At 45.0% G+C, this 23,143-nt stretch overlaps 1 protein-coding gene and 1 non-coding gene across 3 annotated transcripts; one reads left to right on the plus strand and one right to left on the minus strand.

Annotated features, from left to right (window-relative positions):
• Nucleotides 1-1,410: 1,410 nt before the first annotated feature.
• On the minus strand, nt 1,411-11,702 carry KPNA2 (karyopherin subunit alpha 2). 2 transcript variants are annotated; one of them, XM_029929014.1, is made up of 11 exons: nt 11,578-11,702; nt 10,147-10,223; nt 9,862-9,999; nt 7,410-7,498; nt 6,368-6,636; nt 5,815-5,909; nt 5,453-5,716; nt 4,587-4,820; nt 4,198-4,380; nt 2,364-2,513; nt 1,411-1,757 (listed from the first exon to the last, which is right to left on the minus strand). In XM_029929014.1, the coding sequence occupies exons 2-11, from the start codon at nt 10,219-10,221 to the stop codon at nt 1,665-1,667; spliced, it is 1,590 nt and encodes a 529-aa protein (XP_029784874.1). In that variant the 5' UTR covers nt 10,222-10,223; nt 11,578-11,702; the 3' UTR covers nt 1,411-1,664. The 2 variants fall into 2 exon arrangements, with proteins under 2 accessions (XP_029784874.1, XP_029784873.1); XM_029929013.1 differs by having other exon boundaries at nt 10,147-10,244.
• Nucleotides 11,703-15,937: 4,235 nt separating this feature from the next.
• On the plus strand, nt 15,938-16,010 carry TRNAR-CCG. The gene has a single exon. It is a non-coding gene; the product is annotated as a tRNA-Arg (tRNA).
• The last annotated feature ends 7,133 nt before the right edge of the window (nt 16,011-23,143 follow it).

Here is a 23,143-nt window from a genome sequence, read left to right on the forward strand (position 1 = left end):
CGGATGCAGGTTAGTTTCCAATTAAAGCCTCAGCTGCAGGTGCTTCACATAAGCATTAGCCAAAGCATTGTGTTTCTCCACCCAAACAAGCACTAAACATTCTAGCATTCTCTATTTCTACAGCCAAACAAGCACTAAACATTCTAGCATTCTATTTCTACACCCAAACAAGCACTAAACATTCTAGCATTCTCTATTTCTACACCCAAACAAGCACTAAATATTCAATTTCATAGCGGGAACTTCAAAAGCTTGTCTGCAAAAGGCAAAACGAACTCATGTGTACGTTGACAGGTGAACTGGGGTGGGGGGCGTGGCGGGGCAGAGGAAGGCTATCCTTAAGCTGCACCCCGAGGGAAGTGGGAATCTGTTGCACTACTGACTGGAAAAACTGTCTTCTTTTACTGAATACAGTAGCGCTTTGTGGTCGTAACTCATCAATTTTAGTCTTTGACCCAAGGGCCCACCTCCACCACCACTGCTCTGCGTCTCCTGTGGGAAAACAAGCAGCCAGAGCTGTCCCATTATCAGCAGTGGCGGCGTGGCTCGGTATGTTTCCACCAAAGGAGCAACGGACAGTAGTGGTTTTAAGTGTATTTCATTTGTCCTAAGACTCATGGGGCGCTGTGGCCAACCGCTCCCCCCGCCCATGCATTTCCTCTACTGCTAACAGCACAACTATTCCTAAGGGTAGTGGCTTTCAATCCAGAATGTATGGGAATTAAGTTAGAAAGACACTTGGACCCCCACCCCTTACCGATTAAACAGAACAGAACCTTCTGGGTCACCTTTCCTGGAGTGATGTCAAGGCGCAGCTTGGAAACCATGTTCAGCCTTGAAGTTTGGGAGGAGTGAGTTCCATTTCCAGCTCTGGGATAGACTGAATTTATTTCTCCCTGGCCCGTGAGATTTAAGGAGATACTGGCTGAGGGCTGCTGGGAAATTTCGTTCATTTTTCATGAAAACAGCCATTATTTACAAAGCGGCAGCCCAGAACAGAGCAAGAACTCACAAGTGAGTAGGAAAAAAGCGATTAGCCCTATATTCTTGATGACATCACAGACCTTACAACAAACAAGACCAGAACTACACCTCTGGCTCTTCACACGGGTTGGGCTGGGTCACGCTTCATTTGCAAGCTTAAGAACCCCAAATCAGAAAGCAATGCATAGGGGCACCTGGGTGGCTCAATCAGTTGAGCGGCCAACTTCGGCTCGGGTCATGATCTCACAGTTCGTGGGTTCAAGCCCCGTGTTGGGCTCTGTGCTGACAGCTAGCTCGGAGCCTGGAGCCTGCTTCAGGTTCTGTGTCTCTCTCTGACCCTTCCCTGCTCGCACGGTCTCTCAAAAATAAATTAAAACCATAAAAAAATTTTGAAGAAAGAAAAAAGAAAGCAATACATAGAAACGGTGAAGTAAACGGTAGAATTTAATTTTTATTTACAGGACACTGGAAGATAGGAGATTCCACATAGACATAAGGAACCCACTGAGAGAAGCTTCATGCAGTTTGTACAGTTTGAAACTGTTCAAGTATAGTTTCCACTTTAAAAAGTGCTACATTAACAAAACACATTTAAAAAGAGTTCTTAGTAGAGAAACAGGAAGACAAACTTATACCAAACATAGTACACCACAAACAACGTCAGGCCTCAGCTGTACAATCTAGAAGGTAAAAGTCCCAGGAGCGCCACCCTGAACTTGGAACGTGTAGCCTTCAGAGGTAGTTTCTGGCACAACATTTTGATCTTCTTCTTCCTGGAAGTATTAAAAAACAAAACCGAACAATATAATCCCACAAGTATGGCACATTCCCAAGCAGCAGCCTGCCTCGCAGTCTGCATTTACTCCCAAGGTCTTGATCTACACGTCCCCCTGCAACCGATCCTATCCCGTCTTTCAGTGTTTCCAGCAGTGGACGCGGAGCTGCGGAGACCTGCCGGCTCAGGAGCGCCTGGGCGAGAAGATTCTAAGCGCAGCGAGGGGCGCAGTGAGGGACGCCGCCACCAGAACGACAGAACAGTCCCCGCCACTTTTCAGTAGGAAATGGAAAAGGCTTATCAAGCTCCTGAGTGTAGGAATGGGGTCGGGCCCCTTCTCCACTGACTCCTGCAGACAATCCAAAATCCCTACAAGGCTATTCATTTGAAAGTAGACCAGTGATGTAAAAAAATTTTTAAATCTCTCAAGATATGATCATCAAGCCAAATATCTGAGGAGTAAATACGTACGTTATGTCCTACTCACAGTGATATTTCGTTATATTTAAGAAGGTTATGGGGCTCATTTAAAAAGTGTTAAGAAAAAAAAATCTTATAGGCTTAACTTTATTTTCCAACTTATTAATACTACCATGTTACTTACCTCTACAGAGAAATATTTCTCAATCAAGTTTAATGAAGCTTTGTACACAGACTCATTTTCATGGTTTTGTAGAGCTTCAATTTTGTCCAAACCTCCACATTCTTCAATCATTATACTGAGTTTCTCAGTTTCACCTAGTTTCTCAGCAGCCTAAAAAAAAATTCTCAGTTTACTGGAATTTACTGAATTTCCAGTTTAATGATAAAACCAAGTTTGGATATTGATATACATATCAAGTGCTTGAAAGTTCCTACAACAACCCTTTGAGATTATTTTATCTCCAGTTTACATTTTTTTTACTTCAAGGTGATCAGGGACACCTGGGTGGCTCAGTTGGTTAGGTGTCTGATTTTGGCTCAGGTCATGATCTCCTAGCTTCTGAGTTCAAGCCCCATGTTGGGCTCTGTGCTGTCAGCTCAGAACCTGGAGCCTGCTTCAGATTCTGTGTCTCCCTCTCTCTCTGCCCCTCCCTTGCTCATGCTTTCAAAAATAAATAAAAATGTTTTAAAAAATTAAAAAACTCAAGGTGATCAGATCTGTACTTGCTCTCAACCAGAGATCTTACAAGTAGTTCTCAATAATTCCTGTGCATCAAAATCACCTGGGCAAATTTAAAAAGGACACCATATCAGGGAGGCTGGAGTGGCTTGGTCAGTTGAACACACGACTTCAGCTCAGGTCATGATCTCACAATTCGTGGGTTCGAGCTCTGCATCAGGCTCTGTACTAACAGCTCAGAGCCTGGACTCTGCTTCAGATTCTGTGTCTCCCTCTCTCTCTGCCCCTCCTTCTCCTTGCACACTCTCTCTCTCTCTCCCTCGCTCTTAAAATTAACAGTAAAAGAAAAAAAAGACACCATATCTAGGTTCAGTTGGTCTTTGATGGGAACAGAAGATTACTATTTCATAAAAGTACCTCAGATAACACTAAAGTGTAGTGAAGGTGGAGAATTACCACCTGAGGGCAAAGATGGCCTACGAGTGGATTATTTGCTGATATCAAGAATTTATTAGGTATAAAAATGACATTGAGGTTAGTCTTTTTTTTTTTTTTTTTTTTTGAGAGACAGAGAGACCACGCGAGCAGGGGAGGGTCAGAGAGAGAAGGAGACACAGAATTCTAAGCAGACTCCAGGCTCTGAGCTAGCTTCAGCAAAAAGCCCAACACGGGGCTCGAACCCATGATCCAGGAGATCATGACCTGAGCTGAAGCCAGACACTTAACCGACTGAGCCACCCAGGCACCCCAAGGTTAGTGTTTTTTAAAGCCCTCAAATTAGAAGATAAATATGTACAGATGAAATAACTTATTTACTTCAAAATAATTTACAGAGGGTTTAGGTAAGAGGGAGTAGGAAAATAGGCTAAATGTTGACAAATTAATTATGCTGGGGGACGGATACACCAAGCATCATCATTCCACTCGACTCCATAATCAGAAGTCATTGGGTAGGACCTACCTCGCACCAACCACGGTGACTAAGCGCCAGCGCTAGTGTGCTCGCTCAGTTAGGAATGCAATCAGAAGAAACACAATTCGATGACTGTATCATCAAAATTTAATTTCACCAAATTCAGTAGGACATTAAAGATTCTTGACAAGACAGACAGGAACGAATAGTGTCCCCATACGGACTTGATTTCAGGTCAGGTCATTCACTTGTCATCTGCTTTAGATCTCTTACAAACCCGTGTCGCGTCTCACGGAGAGTGTGGCCCACATAAATCGCCTTTCTAATCCAGCAGCCTACTAGGTAAAGTTAGCTGCCCTACACGGAGTCTAAATAGCATCACTTATCATCAAGCCCAAATTCAAACGCTACCTTCACACTCACCTGAAAGATGTTTGAAATGGCATCCAGAATAACCAAAATGATTTTGGTATCTTTTGCGGTTAAGAGGTTCATCAATGGTTCTATGAGGCCACAGTGAACGAGGTACACAATCTGCTCAACCGTGCCGCCGCTGGTGTAGTTGGTCACTGCCCACACAGCCTCCTTCTGTGTCTTAAAGTCGGCCTGATAAACGTAAGGAAACAAGTGTCCTTCAGAAACGACTGCCAAACTAAAATTCCAAACTTATTATTTTAGAAAAACAAGTACAAAACTACCAACTGATTCCATCCAAAGAACGAGAAGCAGAACCCAGAATCTTCTCAAGCACAGCTCTGCAAGAGTCCAGCCATAAATACTAGTAGCCTTCAATTAAGGTAAGACTTCATTACCTTAGAGAGAACATCAACCAGAAATGGAACTAGTCCATGATTCACAACTTGCTGGATCTGGTCCTGGCGACCAGCTGTGATGTTTGACATCGTCCACGTAGCTTCCTTCTGAATATTGGTTTTGGGGTTCGTTAGCAGGCTGGGAAAGATAGCCAGTGCTCCTGCATCGATCACAACCTGAGTCTGTTCGTCTGTCCCAGTGACAATGTTTCCTATGGCTCTCAGCGCAGGAGTCTAAAAAGGAAATGTAGATGCCAGCTGTTATCTTTTTTTCCCCAGCACTGCTCAAAAACTCTGTGCCCCAAAGGTTTGGCAAGTCAGAGGCTCATCATGGCTCTAAAATAGGCAATATGTCCATATTAATTTATTAATTGACCATGCTTATGTTTTCTATTGTCATCTAAAAGTCAGTAACTGGGGGGTGGGGGGCTGCCTGGGTGGCTCAGTCAGTTGAGTGTCCGACTTCAACTCAGGTCATGATCTCACAGTTTGTGAGTTCAAGCCTTGTGTCAAGCTCTGTACTAACAGCTCAGAGCCTGGAGCCTGCTTTGGATACAATGTCTGTCTCCCTCCCTCCCTCCCCCCCCCCTCTCTGCCCCTTTCCTGCTCACACTACCTCTTTCCCTCTCAAACATAAACAAACATTTAAAAAAAAAATTAAAAGTTAACCACTGGGGCACCTGGATGGCTCAGCTGGTTGAGTGTCCAATTCTGATTTCGGCTCAGGTCATGATCTCAGGTTCATGGGATCAACCCTCGATTCTAGCTCCCCGTGGAGCACAGAGGCTGCTTAAGATTCTCTCTCCCCCTGCCCCTCTCCCCTGGTCACGCTCTCTCAAAAAACAATAATAAAGTTAACAACTTACCACAATGGTCAATTCAGTAGCTCCGAGAAGCTTCACAAGTTGGGGCACAACTCCGGTTTTCACGACCATTTCAATCCGTTCATTTGGACCATCAGTAAGGTAGGAAATGGCCCAGCAGGTATCTGCTAGTACTTCTGGGTCATCGTGATGCAGAAGGCGAACTAAGGTAGGAAGAATCTGCTCAACAGCATCTAATGGGGGCGCAGGATTCTTGTTGCGACAAAGGTTTGAAAGTGTCCACGTAAGGTTCCGTAAGTAACCACACTGAGGGGAAAGAAAAATGCAATGAGAGGGTCTCTGTATTTTGAGGGGATGGGAAAAATTGGAATCAAGAAGTAACTGGACTTCGGTTGGTAACTTACTGCTAACGTTGACATATCAGGAACAGCAAGGAGAGCCAAGAGCGGGTCAACCGCACCATACTTGATAACCAAGTCTCGGAAAACTGAACCATCACCTAAACAAAGGCAGGGCTGATTGTAAGCCACTTGTCTAGCATCACAAATGTTCACAACTGACCGCACCAGGGTCTCACCACAAAAATAACTGGGAATCCCTAATGTGCATAGAAGCCACTATCACCTCTGATAAGCACTGCAAGCAAACAAATCTTAACACATAGGTCACTAATTACTTATGATAAGGCACTTCCCCCAACCTCAGTATGATCAGAAATCATCGGTCAAGAGAATGTTAAATCTGGGGCGCCTGGGTGGCTCAGTTGGTTAAGCTTTGGTTCAGGTCATGATCTCGCAGTCAAAAGAGTTCGAGCCCCACGTCTGAGCTGTCAGCACAGAGCCCGGAGCCTACTTCAGATTCTGTGTCTCCCTGTCTATCTCTGCCCCTCTCCCACTCACACTCAGTCTCTCTCTCTCAAAAATAAACACACAAAAAAAGAAATTTAAATCCAAGTACCTGCAATGTTTCCTAGAGCCCATACAGCTTGCTCACTGATGTGGGCCTGGGTGGAGGCCAACAGAGAAATGAATGCTGGGATAGCACCGCCATCTACCACAGCCTTGGTCTGCTCTGATGTCCCGGAGGCAATGTTAGTGAGGGCCCAAGCAGACTCGAACTGAATGGGACTACATTCAGTTCTGCCCAAGAAGGACACAAATTTTGGAATCAAACCAGCTCGGATTATGTTGTCTATGGGAGGCTGTTTTTCCCTAGAAAGTAGTTTCCTAAGAGTAAGCAAAAAAAAGAAAAAAAGTTGAAGGGAAATAACAAAAGTTTGTGTAAAAATCAACTTAAAATGCAATTCCAGAGTTTACAAACGTAGACAACCTTTTAAAGTAATGCACTAAATGTTGCGACACCCTGGAATTTAAGAGATGAACAGACTGGCTGCACGGCGCTACCCATGTGGGGTCTTTAACTACCTTTTATCCAAAATGGAAATATTACCAGTAATAGAAATTAGTCTCTTCTCTGCATCCCCAAACTACTTTAGATAGATCTTCGATAATCTGACACAATTACACTACCATTAGGGTAATTTGTGTTTCTCTACTAGTGAGGTTAAACATCTTTTTCTTCATTATTTGTCACTTGGATTGGCTTTCAGTACACTGTCAAACTACAGAAATTAATTCTTTGTTACAGATGTCATAAATATCTGTGTTTGATGGAAGGTGAGTAAATGTACCTTCTAAATGCATGTGCCAATCCCCCTTACTGAACAATTCCTCCTTTCTCTGACAACACTTTGAAATGCCACTTTGACAAAACTCTGTAACTTACGTAAAAGGTATACGGAAAGGTTAACAGTGATGATCGCTGGGGGTTGGTGGCAATTATACGAAATTAGAATTTCACGTAAGGGAAGACTCTAATGAAATCAGGCTTTTGACCAAATTAACCTTTATTTTACCCATGCCATCTGTCTCTTTCCCAACAAGAACAAACAAAAAGGCTGATATCTGAGGTCATTCACACTGTAACAGAAAAGACTTACCTAGCAGCCTGAGTAGCCTGGAGCTGGCTTTCCAAATTGTTGCTATTTATGCCTTTGACAATGTCATCAACAGACCAATGGACAGTGCCCTGCAAGGACAACAAGATTAATTTTGCAAATGAAGATTAAATATAAACAATAAAATCTCTACCTGCCACCGAAGACCTTTTGTAAGTTTAGACTTATGTGCAGTTTTGGCAGTTAATTGTTCATTATTTTAGATGTAGAACAGTGCTCAAACTTGGTGGGGCGAATCACTGGAATCTCAAATTATGGATTATCCCAGCATTTTGTCACAAAAAGAGGAGACTCTTAAACAATCTAAGAAATGATAGTAGAGCAGTTTGAGGTGGTTCTACATTTGTCTCGATCGCCTACCACCCAGATATGCTGTCTGGGAGAAAAGGATGCAGGGATAGGGCAGCGTGTTGGGCATTTTCATAGCTAAGCTTGTAATCTATGCATTTCCACGGTACAGCGCTACAAAAGCGTTCCCTGTTGTGAGCACCGTAGTAAAGGGGCTGGAGAACCAGGGTACAGTTCACTCAAAAAGACAGTGTCCCTTTTTCCATAAGAGCTTACAATTTAATAAGGAAATTGTAAAAAAAAAAAACAAAAAAAAAAAACACAATAAAACACATAAAATAAACAGTAAATATATGGGCATTTACGCGCCATTTGTGATGCACAGCTGGGGTGCTATGGGAATTCTGAAAAGGGGAAAATTTTCCTGCTAGGTTGATCAAGAAGTGCTGTAAGAAGACAGGATTTGAATATAGTATTCTACAAATAGCACAAAGGTAATATTTAGTGAAAAAAAAAATTTGGAGCACTAAAGGAAAGAATATAAAAAAACCAGGAAAGTTCCCAATGTCTTTTAAAGATGAGAAGGCTAAATCTGAGGGGCACGTGGGTGGCTCAGTTGGTTAAGCAGCCGACTTCGGCTGAGGTCATGATCTCACGGTTTGTGGGTTCGAGATACATCCGGAGCCCAGAGGCCGTTTTCAAATTCTGCGTCTCCCTCTCTCTCTGACCCTCACCAGCTCACGCTCTCTCTCAAAAATAAGTAAAACATTAAAATAATAAAAATAAACATTAAAAAAGGCTAAATCTGAAAATCTAAGATGGATCTAATTTACAAAAGTAAACCTCCGAGCGGCACAAAACTGGCTCAGTTGGTCAAGTGTGCGACTCTTGATCGGAGGAGTTAGGAGTCTGAGCCCCATGTTGGGTGTGGAGAGTACTCAAAAATAAAATCTTAAAAAAAAAAAAAAAAAAGGCTTCCAAGAATATGGATTTAAAACTACCAAAGGGGTGCTTGGGTGGCTAAGGTTAAGCATCCAAAACAACTGAGGCTCAGGTCATGATCTCACACTTGGTGAGAAAAAGCTCTCATCAGGCTCTGCACTGACAACACGGAGTCTACTTGGGCTTCCCTCTCTTCCTCTCTGTCTCTCCCACAAGTGCATTTGCTCTCTTTCTTTCAAAATAAACATTAAAAAAACCTACCAAAGTTTTCAAACAGAGAAATAACAAAGCTAAACAATATTCGAAAAATATTTTTAGGTATATAGTACGTGGCATAGAATGAAGTGAAAGATAATTAAAAGATCAATGAAAATATTTCAAGAGAGGCGCCTGGGCGGCTTAGTCGGTTAAGCACTGGACTTTGGCTCAGGTCATGATCTCACGGTTTGTGGGTTTGAGCCCCGCACTGGGCTCTGTGCTGACAGCTCAGAGCCTGGAGTCTGTTTTGGATTTTGTGTCTCCCCCTCTCTCTCTGCCCCTCCTCGGCTCATGCTCTGTCTCAATCTCTCTCTTTCAAAAATAAATAAACATTAAAAAATTTTTAATATTTCAGGAGGAGAAAGATCTGAAGAAAGATAGTGACAAATATAAAAAATAGGGAACACTCAAAAAAAATTGGAAAATGACTGGTTCTCGACACACTACCTTTCAGTTAACACTGGACTGGCCAGTCAAGGAATACAGGGAAATCTGAAGGGAGTTCAGAGCTAAAGGAGACCTTGGAGGAGTGCCTGGGTGGCTCAGTAGGTTAAGCATCCAACTTCGACTCAGATTATGATCTCATGGTTTGTGGGTTAGAGCCTCGAGTCAGGCTCTGTGATGACGGCTCAGAGCCTGGAGCCTGTCTTTGGATTCTGTGTCTCCCTCCCTCTCTGACCTTCCCCTGCTCACACACTCTCTCAAAAATAAATAAAAAACATTAAAAAAAATAATAAAGGAGACCTTGGAATCAGCTTCGGTAAGTTACCGAGAGTGGGCAAGAATGAAGACAACTCATTACAATTACTGGTTTGGGACAGACAAAAAGATCTTCATAAAGTTGACAGTTAAAGCCATTAGGCTAGGAACGTCATTTAAATTTCTAAGAAAAGCACCATATTGATTTTCTGAACGGGCTATAATTCATAACCTAAAACATATTTACCTGGTTGTTGCGGTTTTCCTGCAGGGGAGAAGTTGCGTCATCAGGAAAGGAGCTTACATTTCTCCTTTTCAGCATCTGGTCATCCTTCTTAGCTTTCCTCAGCTCCACATTCACTTCTATTCGGCGGCGCCTCATTTCCTTGAAAAAAGATATATACCACTTCACCTACTCTATCAGGCTTTCTTGCCAAGTGAGAGCATTTATTTCAAATTTCCTCAAAGTTCTGACCCCTTCCCAAATGTCTTCCCATTAAAAAAATACCATAGGAAGGCAGAAGGTACTCACTGTGCTGTCTTTCCCCTTGTTCTTGAATCTGTTAAGGCGGGCAGCTGGTGAATTAGCATTCTCGTTGGTGGACATGGCTATGAGACAAAGGGAGAAAGCTAGAAGACGAAGGAAAGAAAAAGAAAACATTTCCCTTTTTTATCACCTTGTTTTGTCAATAAGAGGAGTGTTAACAGAATCATCAAGCATGTATTGCATCCACACTGGTATACTGGAGGAGCAACTTCCTTTTTCAGCACTATGAAACAGCGAACTGGCCAGCCAAACGGCATTAGTCCCCTCCCCCTGAGGGGCCGGAGGCTTCCTGGAGCAGGGCTATCCATTAGAACTAGAATGAAAGCTGTATAAATTTCAATTTCTACTTTTGCATTTTTCAAAAAATGAATGAAATTAATTTTAATGTATCCTATTTAACCCAACACACCCAAGACATTCTCATTTCAACATGTTATAATGTTTCAAGTTACTGAGATATTTTACACTTTTTTCATACTAATCCTTCGAAATCATGTGTACTTTAAACCTACCGCAGAACCCAATTTGGACCAGCCACTTCGGTTTGCTGACTACCATACTGGGCAGTGCAGTTGGACTATTTCAACTAAATAGTTAATTGAAGACAAAGTAGGGGAACTGAGCTCACAGTTAAAATCAATGTCCTAGGGGGCAATAAATCCAATAGCCTCTGGAGGCTCTGTCTGCTGTCTTTAAATGGCCAAAATAGGTTCATTCTCCACACTTGAAAATTAAAGAGATATATGGTTCATCATGACATGATGAAGTCTTCCATGACATTTCCTGGCAACACTGAAAACTTGAGACGCTATTGTGCATCTCCAGCATCTGATTTCATTTCCAGGAATTTCGAGTGAATGCACTTAATTGGGCGGATCTCAACTGTGTTCATTCAAACTGAGATCTTTATGAGCAATCGCCATAAAGTGACCAAAGCACCAGTCCTTAAAATTTGTTAAGCTTTCATTCCGTGATGTTCGTGACGAAAATGTGTCACAGCCCGCCCTGGGCCTACGAATTAATCGATAGTTTTCCCAACCGCGACCCCGTCGCCAGGCCCTACCGCCCCCCCCCGCCCCCCACCCGGGAAGACGCAGCGGGGAACGGGCGGAGGTGGGGCCGAGGGGCCCGGCCGCCTCCCGGGACTCTCGCCCTCGGGCCTCACCGATTTTCCGGGCCGCGATGCGCAAGAGCTTCCGCTGCGGTTCGCAGAGCCGCGGCGCCCCAAAGCCCAAGCACTCGCATCGCAAAACAGCCGCTTCGTCAACGAACGACGTCCCCGAGGCCTCGTCAACTAGGGAGGCCAAAGCCAGGTCGGGCGTGTACTTGGGCCCTCCCCTCCCGCCACCTGCAAGCGAAGAGCAGCCTGCAGGCCCGCCGTTATCACCCCGGCCGGACTCCGGCTTGAGTTCGTACCTACACGGCCGGCTCAGGCTTCCACAAGAGGCGATGCGAGGCGCGTAGGGTGCCGGTCGGCTGCCCTGCTAACGTCCACCACGGCTCAGCCCAAAGGCGGTGTGGCTCGTGCTGCCGGCCGGCGCGATTTAAATTTCCCGGCGTCCCCGCATTCCGATTGGCTGGTTTGAGCCTACGCCGTGTGCCCATTGGTGAATTTGAAAAACACGTTGGGGGGGGGGGGGGGTTGGTCGTAGGGCCAAGAAGAAGAGTATAGCCTCGCGAGATATGGGAGCGGCCAGGCACTCCCAGAGCACTTTGCAGTACGGAGAGGAAAGACTCCAGATCCCAGCATACAGCGGGCCACTCTCAAGCCCGCTTTGGCCCGAATTTAGGGTCTTTGCAGAGAGGTTACACAGTGAGGTCGCACGCTGCTCGTTTGCCTGGGCGGCTGCTTCAACCCAAACACCACAAATAACTTCCAAAATGATTGTTTTTAAAAACCTTGATAGGAGGTAGGTTTAAAAAAGAAATCTTGATATAGAAACATGTCGGTATGCTTTTTTTCCCTGATAGGACACAGAAAGAACTTGGCAGGGGTTTCTGGCATTAAGGAGGGAAGGGATAAGGCAGGCTAGTGATGCATTTTTTAGTTTTAATTTTTTTTAACGTGTCATAAAAGACTGCATAGAAGCCACAAATATGGTAACAAAAGGCTTCTTATGGCTGCCTCTCCAGACACTCATTTATTTTTAAATATTTCAAATACAGAAGAATTACAAATCTTTACGCAGATTTGCCAAATTTTAACATTTTGCCACCATTGCTATTTATGTATATACACATGCATGTGTGTATAATACATATATGGCTTTTACATATTTACTTTTAAAACCATTTGAGAGTAACTTTCAGAAATCATGTCCCTTTACTCCAAATACTTCAGTGTTTATCTTCTTTTTTTTTTAAGTGTATTTATTTTGAGAGCGAGCACAAGAAGGGGAGGGGCAGAGAGAGAGGGAGAGAGAATCCCAAGCAGGCTCTACACCATCAGCGCAGAGTCCAACTTGGGACTCAGTCTCACAAACCACGAGATCATGACCTCAGCGGAGATCAACAGCCGGATACTTAAACTTCAGTGCCACCCAGATGCCCCTTCAGTGCATATCCTCTTATGACATTCTCTTACATGATCACACACCAGTCATCAAATTCAGGACAGATGAATTTTTTTAGTACTCTCTACACGCAATATGGGGCTCAAACTCATGGCCTGGAGATCAAGAGTCACATGTTCTCCTGGCTAACGCAGTCAGAGACCTCACAACAATTGAACTTTGATGCTATTATTATATAGTTGGTGTTCAAGTTTTGACAATTGTTTCGATATGTTCCTATGAGGGATTCTACACATTTCTGAATAAAATGTTTGCATTCTCTTGCCGTGTACATTTTTTTAAAGCATCATGAATGGTTATCAGAGCATCAGAATTAAATCTTTGTCTTCTCTCTGCAATTCTTTTGTATTCTTAAAGGGTGTTTTTAGAAATGTTGCACTGGTTTATCTTTTAATATAAATAAATTCACTATAAATTATTTACTATAAATAAATTCATCTATTGTTGAAGGCGTTTTGCCACCTTCACTCACTGTGTAGCAGCCATGGGGTTCATAGTAGATTCTATTCCCACCTACTCAAGAAGCATGATCCCATCCCCCTTAAGTGCAGAAATGTGGAAGGAATTCACCCCTAAACCAGTCACTGCAAGGGATTCTCTTGGCTACTGTGAATGATTCAGAGGCAGGCATATGACCTAAATTCATTCAGTTGGGAAGCCTATGCCTTTTGTTTAACGACTGGAGGTAGGAAAGCAGGCTCTGTTCTTCTGAACTGGGGGACGTGAGTCCTAGAAATCTGAATAGGACAGTTGTAGAGAAACTATGAAAGCTCTGATCAGCAGCCTGCCCTACCTCTGAAGGTTGCAATTATATAACTTTGAAATTATGTCATCCGCTGCACTTCCTTTGTTGTCGAAGCTGGTTATGTCAGGTCTTCTTTTACTTCAAGATATGTACTATGTGCCCAGAGGTGTTTTCAACATTTTACATATATTAATACATCTAATCTTCACAACTCTGTTGTAGTATTATTAAGTACCATTTCACGGAAGAGAGACTGAATTGTGAATGGTTGAGTAGCTTGCCCCCGTCACACAGTAAATGGCAGGCAGGATTCAGACCCAGGCTGCCATGTTCTCAACCACTATTCTACACCCTCACCTGAAAACAACCTGAGACAGAAATACAATGTCAAATCTGATTGTTGCCTTTGAAAGATACAGTGTCCCCCTGGGGTACCCATACACCTCCCTCCTAGCTATTGTAGTTTGGATGGAGATTGCGGAGAAGGCCTTGTCTGGCCTAGGCCAAATCTATCTAACACAGAGATTGATTTGGTGATGAAGATGCAACACAATGCAATAAAATGTCTACGGAGGCCTTTGGAGTGTGAAATACCCTCTCTCTTCCACAGGAACTATGTGTGCTAATAGTGTGAGCTGGAAACTGCTGCTTTCAGAGAAGCACACCCAACTGTTCCCCAAGTCTGAAAAATCATAGTTCATCTGTTGTTCTTTCAAGTAAAAACCATATTCCACTGAAAAAGCCGTTAGTTTAGCCTTCAACTCAAACATCACACAACTGTTTTTAACTCAGGAGAAAACCACTTTGGGGTGGTTAGCTGGCTTGGTTGCTAGAGCTTGCGACTCTTGACCTCAGGGTTGAGTTCGAGCCCCATGTCAGGGGTAGAGATTGTTTAAAAAGACTCGCAGGGGCACCTGGGGGGCTCAGTCTATTAAGTGTCAGAAGTCAGCTCCTGAATGGGGCTCGGTGCTGACAGCTCAGAGCCTGGAGTTACTCTGGATTCTGTGTCTCCCTCTCTCTGCCCCTCCCCCGCTTGTGCTGTTTCTTTCCCAAAAACAAACATTAAAAAAAATTGTTTAATAAAAAAAAGTGCAAAACAAAGTCAACCATTGTATTTTGGTATGTGGTAAAAATGATTTATGCATACTTCCTATTTTGTCACACAAAATATTAAAAAGGTGTGCACTCAAGTGTGGGGATTTAATACAACTGATAGTTCTTCCAATCATCAAGGACAGTCTTAAGTGAAGCTGGCTACCTCCACCCCCGCCTTTGCCAGTGCACAAACATGAAGGATGACTAGTACTACTTTGGTTCCGCGGCCTTGATTCATTGAGATGTCAGTTTTACCCACTATCAATTCTGCACCACCAATGCTAAATGATGAGTGAACGGTTATTTACTAAATGGTGTCCTAGTTTTCTTTAAAAGCATTTTCTGAATAACTCCGGGTCTACAGATAATAAAACAGTGACATACTGACACACAGACATAAAATTTGAAAGATACACACCAATATGTTAATAGTGGTAAGTTCCAAATGATAGAATTATGGCCAATTTCAGTTGTCTTCATTTGGTTTACGCATACTATATACAATTTAACAACGAACAGGCAGTAGGCGTCTAAGGAGAAAACGAAATTGTGTATTTTTAAAAACCGCGAATGCAGCATCTTTACATGCTGTGCAAGGAAACAAAAAGTCTCTAAATCTGTATCCAAGACCTAGGAGAGGATAAAAACAAAATCAGTATGATCTTGTAGTGACGGATCTTGTTATATCCATTTTCCCTTTAATCCGGAGGGAAAGAAGAGAGGGGAGAAAAAATGGATGTAAATGAGTGGGGGAGACAGGCAGATTGGGGGGGCGGGGGAAAGCTTGTTCACCCTGGAATCCTGGAATCTAGTAGTCCCCAGCACTAATAGTTTATCACAATACGTATGTAGAACAACTGCAGGAAAGAGACAGATGGGCCAAAAGGGTCGGGAAGACTGTGGGGTGTGTAGGTGAGGAAGGACCTCAGGCTCTGCGGACAGGCGGCACTAGGCGGTCCCAGGGAACTTTGTAAAAATGCAGACGCCCTGGGCCGACCCCGGTATAAACAATTAGAACGGAGGGAGGGCAGCCATTGGAATTTCGTTTAAAGTTTCCCAAGAGCGCGGAATGCGCAGCCAGGACAGAGAACCTTCCAAGAATCCTACAGGAAAGGGCGACCAGAACCGCCCGCGTGCTGGCCACGCAGGCCCCAGGCCAGTGGAATAGGGAAGACCACGCGCAGGCGCGCAGGGCCGCGGGTAGCGGGCTGGACGCAGGACGCAGGGCAGCGCAGGCGCGCAGGGCCGCCGCTGGGGGCGGCTCCCAAATCGTACTGCGCCCGTCGCGTGGCCACGGAGCTGGGGGCGGGGCGCGGTGATGGTATCGCGTAAGGAGACGATGTGAGCAGCCGGATCCTGTGGTGACCCAGTGGCCTAATGGATAAGGCATCAGCCTCCGGAGCTGGGGATTGTGGGTTCGAGTCCCATCTGGGTCGCACGGAGATTAGTTTTGGCAGAGAGAAAGGCGGTGATGGGCACTGACGGCAGTGAAGTAGATTTTGAATTGTTTCATGTCTCTACAGCGATCTCGAAAACAACTGTATTTACAAACTAAGAAATGCGTGTCCGTGTTTAAAAAATACTGCACTTGAAATCTTGCGAAAAAAGGTTGAGATTGCGGCCAAAAGAGGAGCGTTTAACTTTTAATGGCTTTTTTTTTTTTAATATAATGGCTTTTAGTGAAAGAAAAAAATCGTTAGGAAGCACGAATTGCCGACTAGACAGATGGCATTACCTCTTTTTGTCTACCGTTTCAAGCTTAGCAGGGGGAGCCACACATGTAAAACTCTTCCCATCCTAATCCTAAGGATTGTGTCAGCAGATCCAGCTGAGCTGGCTCCAAACAGATTTATTTTCAGTACTAAGCGATTATTGAGAAGCAACAGTGCTGTTGCAAGGGACAAACATAATAAACATTTTGTGGTTTTTATCCTAGAGCGTTATGAACAACAAGTTGTAGTTAGGATCTATTTATGGGGGGAGAGGGTATGCGTAGGTGTGTGTGTATGTGTTTGGTTTGAAAATTAATGTAATAAAAGAAATAGAGAGTTTAATCTTTTCAGACTGGTTCAGTTGACCGGCTTGAAAACTTTAAACTCTTCTTGCAAAACTCGTTCAAGAGGAGTATCACTGAGTTAATTCCTACTCTAAAAACAGCTAACCTCAAAAAATAAAAAAATAAAAACAGCTAACTTCTCAATGCAATGTGCTATCCTGGATTTCAACCTGAAACAGGAAAAGGATTTAGTGGGAAAAACAGTAACATACCAATGTTGATTTCTTCGTTATGTCAAACGTACATGGTAATATAAGAGAACATTAGAGGAAGCTGGGTGAGTGGTATATGTGAGCCCTCTGTTCTACCTTTGCAACTTCTGTGTAAATCTGACATTATTCCAAAATTAAAATTTTATTAAACGCTCAACAAACAATGGAGAAATGCAACTGATATCCTTACTCCCCTTTTTAAGATTAGGAATGTAGGGGTGAATTTTTAAACCAGAACACATTGATAAAGACAGAGGATATTTCAGCATCTGGAGACACTGAACAGTGAAAATGCCTCCCTGATTCCCGAAGACAAGATGGCTCTCCTAACAGACTACCCATCCCCAAGGACTGGGTACACTCCTCACTGGTTCTCGGCCCCTTTGGACTTTTGACTGGCCTGCTTAGGCCTCCGGAGGGTTCACCTGATTCTCCCACACTATTTCTCTTCTTCGACCTCCTTCCTAGCCTAACTGCTTCTCTTGGGTAGATGTTTTGTGGCTCACTCACCATGGTTCATTTAGCTGAAGCTAGCAAACATTAGTTGAGAGCCTACTGAAACCCCCAGACGCAGGTCACTTACTGCAAATTCCACACTTTCTCTCCCTTCACCTCTGTCATCTCCTCCCTTTCTCCCCTTTCCTGTGTCAGATGCAGACTTGTCCTCCTCCAGTTGTAGCCCAATCACTCTCTGACTTTATGCTGAACCCATCCCCTCTCTCCTGAGGAAACCTGTCTGGCACTCAGTGGACACCCAAAAGGTATTTGCCCATTAAGGAATGTTCTTCTGGCCTATGCCTTTAGCTTATCCAATTCCTGGCTCTTTCATCTGAGCCCAGAAACAGTCTCCAGTTCCTCCATTCCTTAAAAGTTCACCCTTGGTCCTGTGTATCTTGCAGGAGTCCTGGGGTGCTCTCTCTCTGCAGCTGGGGGGTTTCATGGGCAGCCTCCACATGCCCAGTGTTCCTACGTCCACCTGCCATGCTCTCCTCCCTCTCCTGCTGAAGGACAAACTCTTTTAAACGTTTTTTTGGAAAAAAATTTAATATTTATTTTTGAGAGAGAGAGAGAGACAGAGTCTGAGTGTGAGCAGGGGAGGGGCAGAGAGAGGGAGACACAGAATCTGAAACAGGCTCCAAGGCTCTGAGCTGTCAGCACAGAGTCCAACTCATGGCTCAAACCCACCAACCATGAGATCATGACCTGAGCCAGGGCGCTTAACCAACTGACCAACCCAGGCGCCCCTCGAAGGTGACGTCTTCATTGGCAAGTTTAAAAAATACCTTTCCTGGAGTGCCCAGATGGCTCAGTCGGTTACAGGTCCACCTCTTGGTTTCTGCTCAAATCCTAATCTCGTGGTTCCTGAGATCAAGCCACTCCTAGGGCTCTGCACTGACCACAGAGCCTGCTTGGGATTCTCTCTGTCCCTCCCCCACCTGCCCTCTCTGTCAATAAATAAATAAATTTAAAATTAAAAAAAACCCTTTCCAATCCTTATCTTGCTTAACTTTACTCCCAAGTTTGAAGTTCTTGACCAATACTTCCTTTTTTTTTTAAATGTAATTCTTCCATTTTTTTCTTTGTGAGTAAGCTATATGCCCAACATGGGGCTTGAATTCACAGCCTTGACATGTTTTACAAACTGAGCCAGCCAGGAGCCCCAACGGAGCCTTCTTTCTTGAAACACATTCTTTCCCCAGGTTTCCCACCTCAGTTCTCCAAACAACTTCTCAGTCTCCTTTGCCAGTTCCCTCTCGGTGCCAACAATGGAAACCAACCAACTCGACCCAAGACAAGCAAATGATAATTCATCGGAAAGTCATGGGGGGGAAGAGAGGTGCTCACTAAACGGCAGGGAAAAGCAGACAACCCCACTCGGGGACGGGCAGGAATCCAAGACAGCAGTGGCCCCCCCAGAAGTGAGAGCCAGAAACGCCGGATCAGGAGGCCACCGCTGCTGTCATCACTGGCACTTGTCACGCGGCTAGAGCTGCAACAAGTGCTTCTGATAGTTCTCTTCATCCTAAGCCACCTGCTCCAGAAATGCTGACACCGGGCCCAGCTGGGGGCGCTGTGGAGCCGTGGGGCCGGAAAGGAATTACCCTCCTACCAAGTCACCCCTTAAGGAGAAGAGGGAATTCCTTAATAGGAAAAAGAGGCACGGATGCTAGCTAGCCTTTGAAGCACCAGTCCCGTTCCTCAGCATGAAATCTGTATATTTTTAGTAATCCATATGAAATGGTCTATCACTGCTGTTGATTTTAGGTGATGTAGACCAGGATTTTTTTTTTTCCTCCTTGAACTTTGTTTTAATGGATTTCAAAATTCTGAGACAGATTTTTGGGCAAGTCGTTTCCATTAAAAGTTACTGATTTTAGGGACGCCTGGGTGGCTCAGTCAGTTAGGCCTCCAACTTCAGCTCAGGTCAGATCTCACATTCGTGGGTTCGGGCCCCGCGTCGGGTTCTGTGCTGACAGTGTGGAGCCTGCACAGGATTCTCTCTCCCCCTCTCTGCTTCCCTCTCTCTCTTTCCCCCTCTCTCTTACACACACACAGACTCTCCCTCTCTCTCTCTCTCACACATAAATAGATAGGGGCACCTGGGTAGCTCAGTCACTTGAATGTCCAACTTCAGCTGAAGTCATGATCCCGTGGTTTGTGAGTTCAGGCCAGAGGTGGGGTTCTGTGCTGAGAGTTCAGGGCCGGGAGCCTGCTTCGGATTCTGTGTCTCCTCCTGATCTCACGGTTCATGGGTTTGAGCCCCACATTGGGCTCTGTGCTGCCACGTCAGAGCCTGGAACCTGCTTCAGATTCTGTGTCTCCCTCTCTCTCTGAACCTCCCCTGCTCACACTGTCTCACTCTCTCTCAAAAATAAAATGAAACATTAAAAATTTAAAAAAATAGTAAATAAAACACTTTAAAAAATCCTAGTAACTTAAAACCACACACCCACACACACCCACACCCACACACACAAATGATCCACAAAATATTCTCCTTCCCTTCTGTTTTATGATGCATCATTATCTTTAACTAGTCTTTTGCTATGAAACTGAAATGGACAGTGAGACAGAGTTCTGAGACCATTCGTCCAGGGCTAATTAAGACTGGAATGACGGGGGGTGCCTGGGCGGCTCAAGGTCGTGATCTCGCGGTTTGTGGGTTCGAGCCCTGCGTCAGGCTCCGTGCTGACAGCTCAGAGCCCGGAGCCTGCTTCCGATTCTGTGTCTCCCCCACTCTCTGCCCCTCGCCCGCTCATGCTCTGTCTCTCAATAATAAACGTTAAAATTTTTTAAAAGACTGAGGTCATAGAAACTGGGGATAACGTCTACTCAGCCTGCTGAGCCGTCTGGGCAGACGGGAGGCCTTGCCAGCAGCCTTCCTGCCCACTGCTTTGACGACACTCACGGCAACCGTCTGTCTCAGGCCACGACAGGCAAAACAGCCCGGACAAGAACTCTCACAGAAGCTCTCCACGCCCGGGCCTGCCAGGAGCCATATCAGTGATGGCAGCATCGCCAGATTTCAAGAATATGGGGCCACCTTCCAGTTTTTCCCAAGAAAGACAATCTTCTCCTTCCGCTGGGCAAATGTGCGAGCAGAGTGAGCCGGGTGACTATCCACACAGGTGCGTACCCAGCACAAGGTGGCCGGCGTGGCGCAGGAGAATCCCCTGAGCCAAGAAGCCAGCTGCTTTCCCTGGTGGGTCATTTCTGCTGTCACTAGCCACTTTGCCACAATGAACATCTTTGGCAGACAGAGAAAGAGACAGAGTGCAAGCAGGGGAGGGGCAGAGAGAGAGGGAGACACAGACTCTGAAGCAGGCTCCAGGCTCTGAGCTGTCAACACAGCTCGACGTGGGGCTCAAACTCACGAACCACAAGATCATGACCTGAGCCGAAGTTGGACACTTAACCGACTGAGCCACCCAGGTGCCCCTGGCGACACATTGAAGCCTAGGTTGTCCCCAGGAAGAGCTTCACTCAAAGCTTCAACAGTTTACCCGTTTACTTCCGTTATATGCACGTCAGTTGTAGCGTTGACTGGAGCAAAGGTGACCGCCAGGCCAGCTTTGGAAACACCAACCTCCATGAGGCCCACAGTGACAGTACCAGTACCACCAATGCTGTAGATGTCCTCTGCGAGCGGATGCAAGGCCTTGTCACTTGGACGAGCAGGTGACAGGAGGCAATCCAGAGCTTCAGGCAGGGAGGTCCCACTACTTTGCCCGGTACAGGTGACTTTCCATCTCTTGAACTAAGCCATGGTAGCACTGGACTGCAGCACGCTGTCACCATTCCAACCTGAAGTTGGCACAAATGCCACTGTCAGCCTTGGAGCCAATTTTCTTAATGTAGGTGCAGATTTCCTTAATGTGTTCCTCTTATCTGTTCTGGCTGCAGAGAGGGTCCAGCAGAACTCACTTTGTAAAATAAGCACAATCAGTTTTGCACCCCAGGTATAATCCAGATGTGCGTGCTCACGGGGCTGCGCATTCATGGAGGCGCCTGCTTCAAATTCACCACCCGCAGCAATCAGAGCAGCACAGTCGGCCTGAGATATGCCTGTGGTCGTGGTTTTGGTCAAGTCATTGTGTCCTGGGGCATTAGCGATAGTAACCTAATACTTGCTGCGGTTTTTTTAATTTTTCAATTTTTTAATGTTTGTTTATTTTTGAGAGACAGAATGTGATCAGGCGAGGAGCAGAGAGAGAATGAGGCACAGAATCCAAAGGAGGCTCCAGGCTCTGAGGGTTCAGCACAGAGCCCGACGTGGGGCTTGAACTCATGAACTGTGAGTTATGGCCTGAGCTGAGTCAGTGAGTTCACTGACTGAGCCACCCAGGTGCCCCCCCCTTTTTTTTTTTAATTTTTGAAGTCTATCTATTTTGAGAGAGACAGAGACAGCTCGAGTGGGGGCCAAGTAGCGAGAGAGGGAGAAAAAGAGAGAATTCCAAGCAGACTCTGCACTGTCAGCACAGAGCCTGATGTGGGGCTGGAACTCACGAAACCATGAGATCATGACCTGAGCTGAAACCGAGACTCCAACCCGTAACCAACTGAGCCACCAAGCGCTCCTAATATTTGCCGTTTTCAATGGTGATACCACACTCACGTTCGGCTTCCAGCTTTCCCAAGACCCAGACATAGTGGCAGGAGTCCTTTCCCACCTCAGCAGCCTCCTTCTCAATTTTTTCAATGGTTCTTTTGTGGATACCGCCACGCTTGTTGATCAGCCGTCTGGTAGTGATACTGCACCTGCCCAAATCTACAGGTCTGATGATGGTGATATCGATGGAAGTCTTTTCCTTTCCCATTTTGGCTTAGAGTTAGTGGTGGATTTCAGGACACCTGTGCGCTGGCAGTAAACTTATTAAAGAAAAAAAACCTAGATTGTGAATGTTTAAGGATCACAGACTCTCATTACATTTCAGTATATAAGGGGTGTATCCTTGACATTATACAAAGAATAATCTGGTCCATAATATTGCCCAAATCTAAGAACTCTCTTAGAGGATTGACAAATAGGGATGGTCTGAATGTGTTATTGATGGGCCTTATGAAAAACACTTCAGGGCTTCCCCATTGTCCGATTGTCTATCATTTTTCCTTTGTCCCCAGACAGGGGACAAATGGAGGAGCTGGCCAAAGGTGCTTCCAAATAGCCATCTGAGGGGCGCCTGGGTGGCTCAGTCGGTTGAGTGTCCGACTTCGGCTCAGGTCATGATCTCACAGTTCGTGGGTCCAAGCCCTGTGTTGGGCTCTGTGCTGACAGCTCAGAGCCTGGAACCTGCTTCAGATTCTGTGTCCCTCTCTCTCTGCCCATCCCTTGCTCATGATCTGTCTCTGTCTCTCAAAAATAAATAAATGTTAAAAAAAATTAAAACCAAACAAATAGGCATCTGGGGGTGCTCGGGGTAAGCTAGTGCCTGATGGTGCAGCCCACGGGAGGCAGGTTGGCATGTGAGAAGACAACGGCAGAACCCCAGATGCTGGAATTTGGTGTGTAGAATAGAAGCTGGGCTGTTTGCACCCACTAGCTTTATATTACTGTGGGCACAGTTATTTAGAGGGACCCATTTTCCCCATGGAAAAGATTATACCTTAATCTATGATAGCATCTTTAATAAATGGAAGAATATGGCAAAATTCAGATATTTGAAGGTGTTCCATAAAATTCTCCCTTTCCTTTTGAGTTACACAAATATCAGGCATTTACCAGGATCATGAGTTTTTAATTGCTACCCCCCAATGAGGGGTTCAAACTCACAACCCCTGAGATCAAGAGTCGCATGTTCTA

Source organism: Suricata suricatta, chromosome 17 (assembly GCF_006229205.1).
Source record: "Suricata suricatta isolate VVHF042 chromosome 17, meerkat_22Aug2017_6uvM2_HiC, whole genome shotgun sequence".
Lineage (NCBI taxonomy): Eukaryota > Metazoa > Chordata > Mammalia > Carnivora > Herpestidae > Suricata > Suricata suricatta.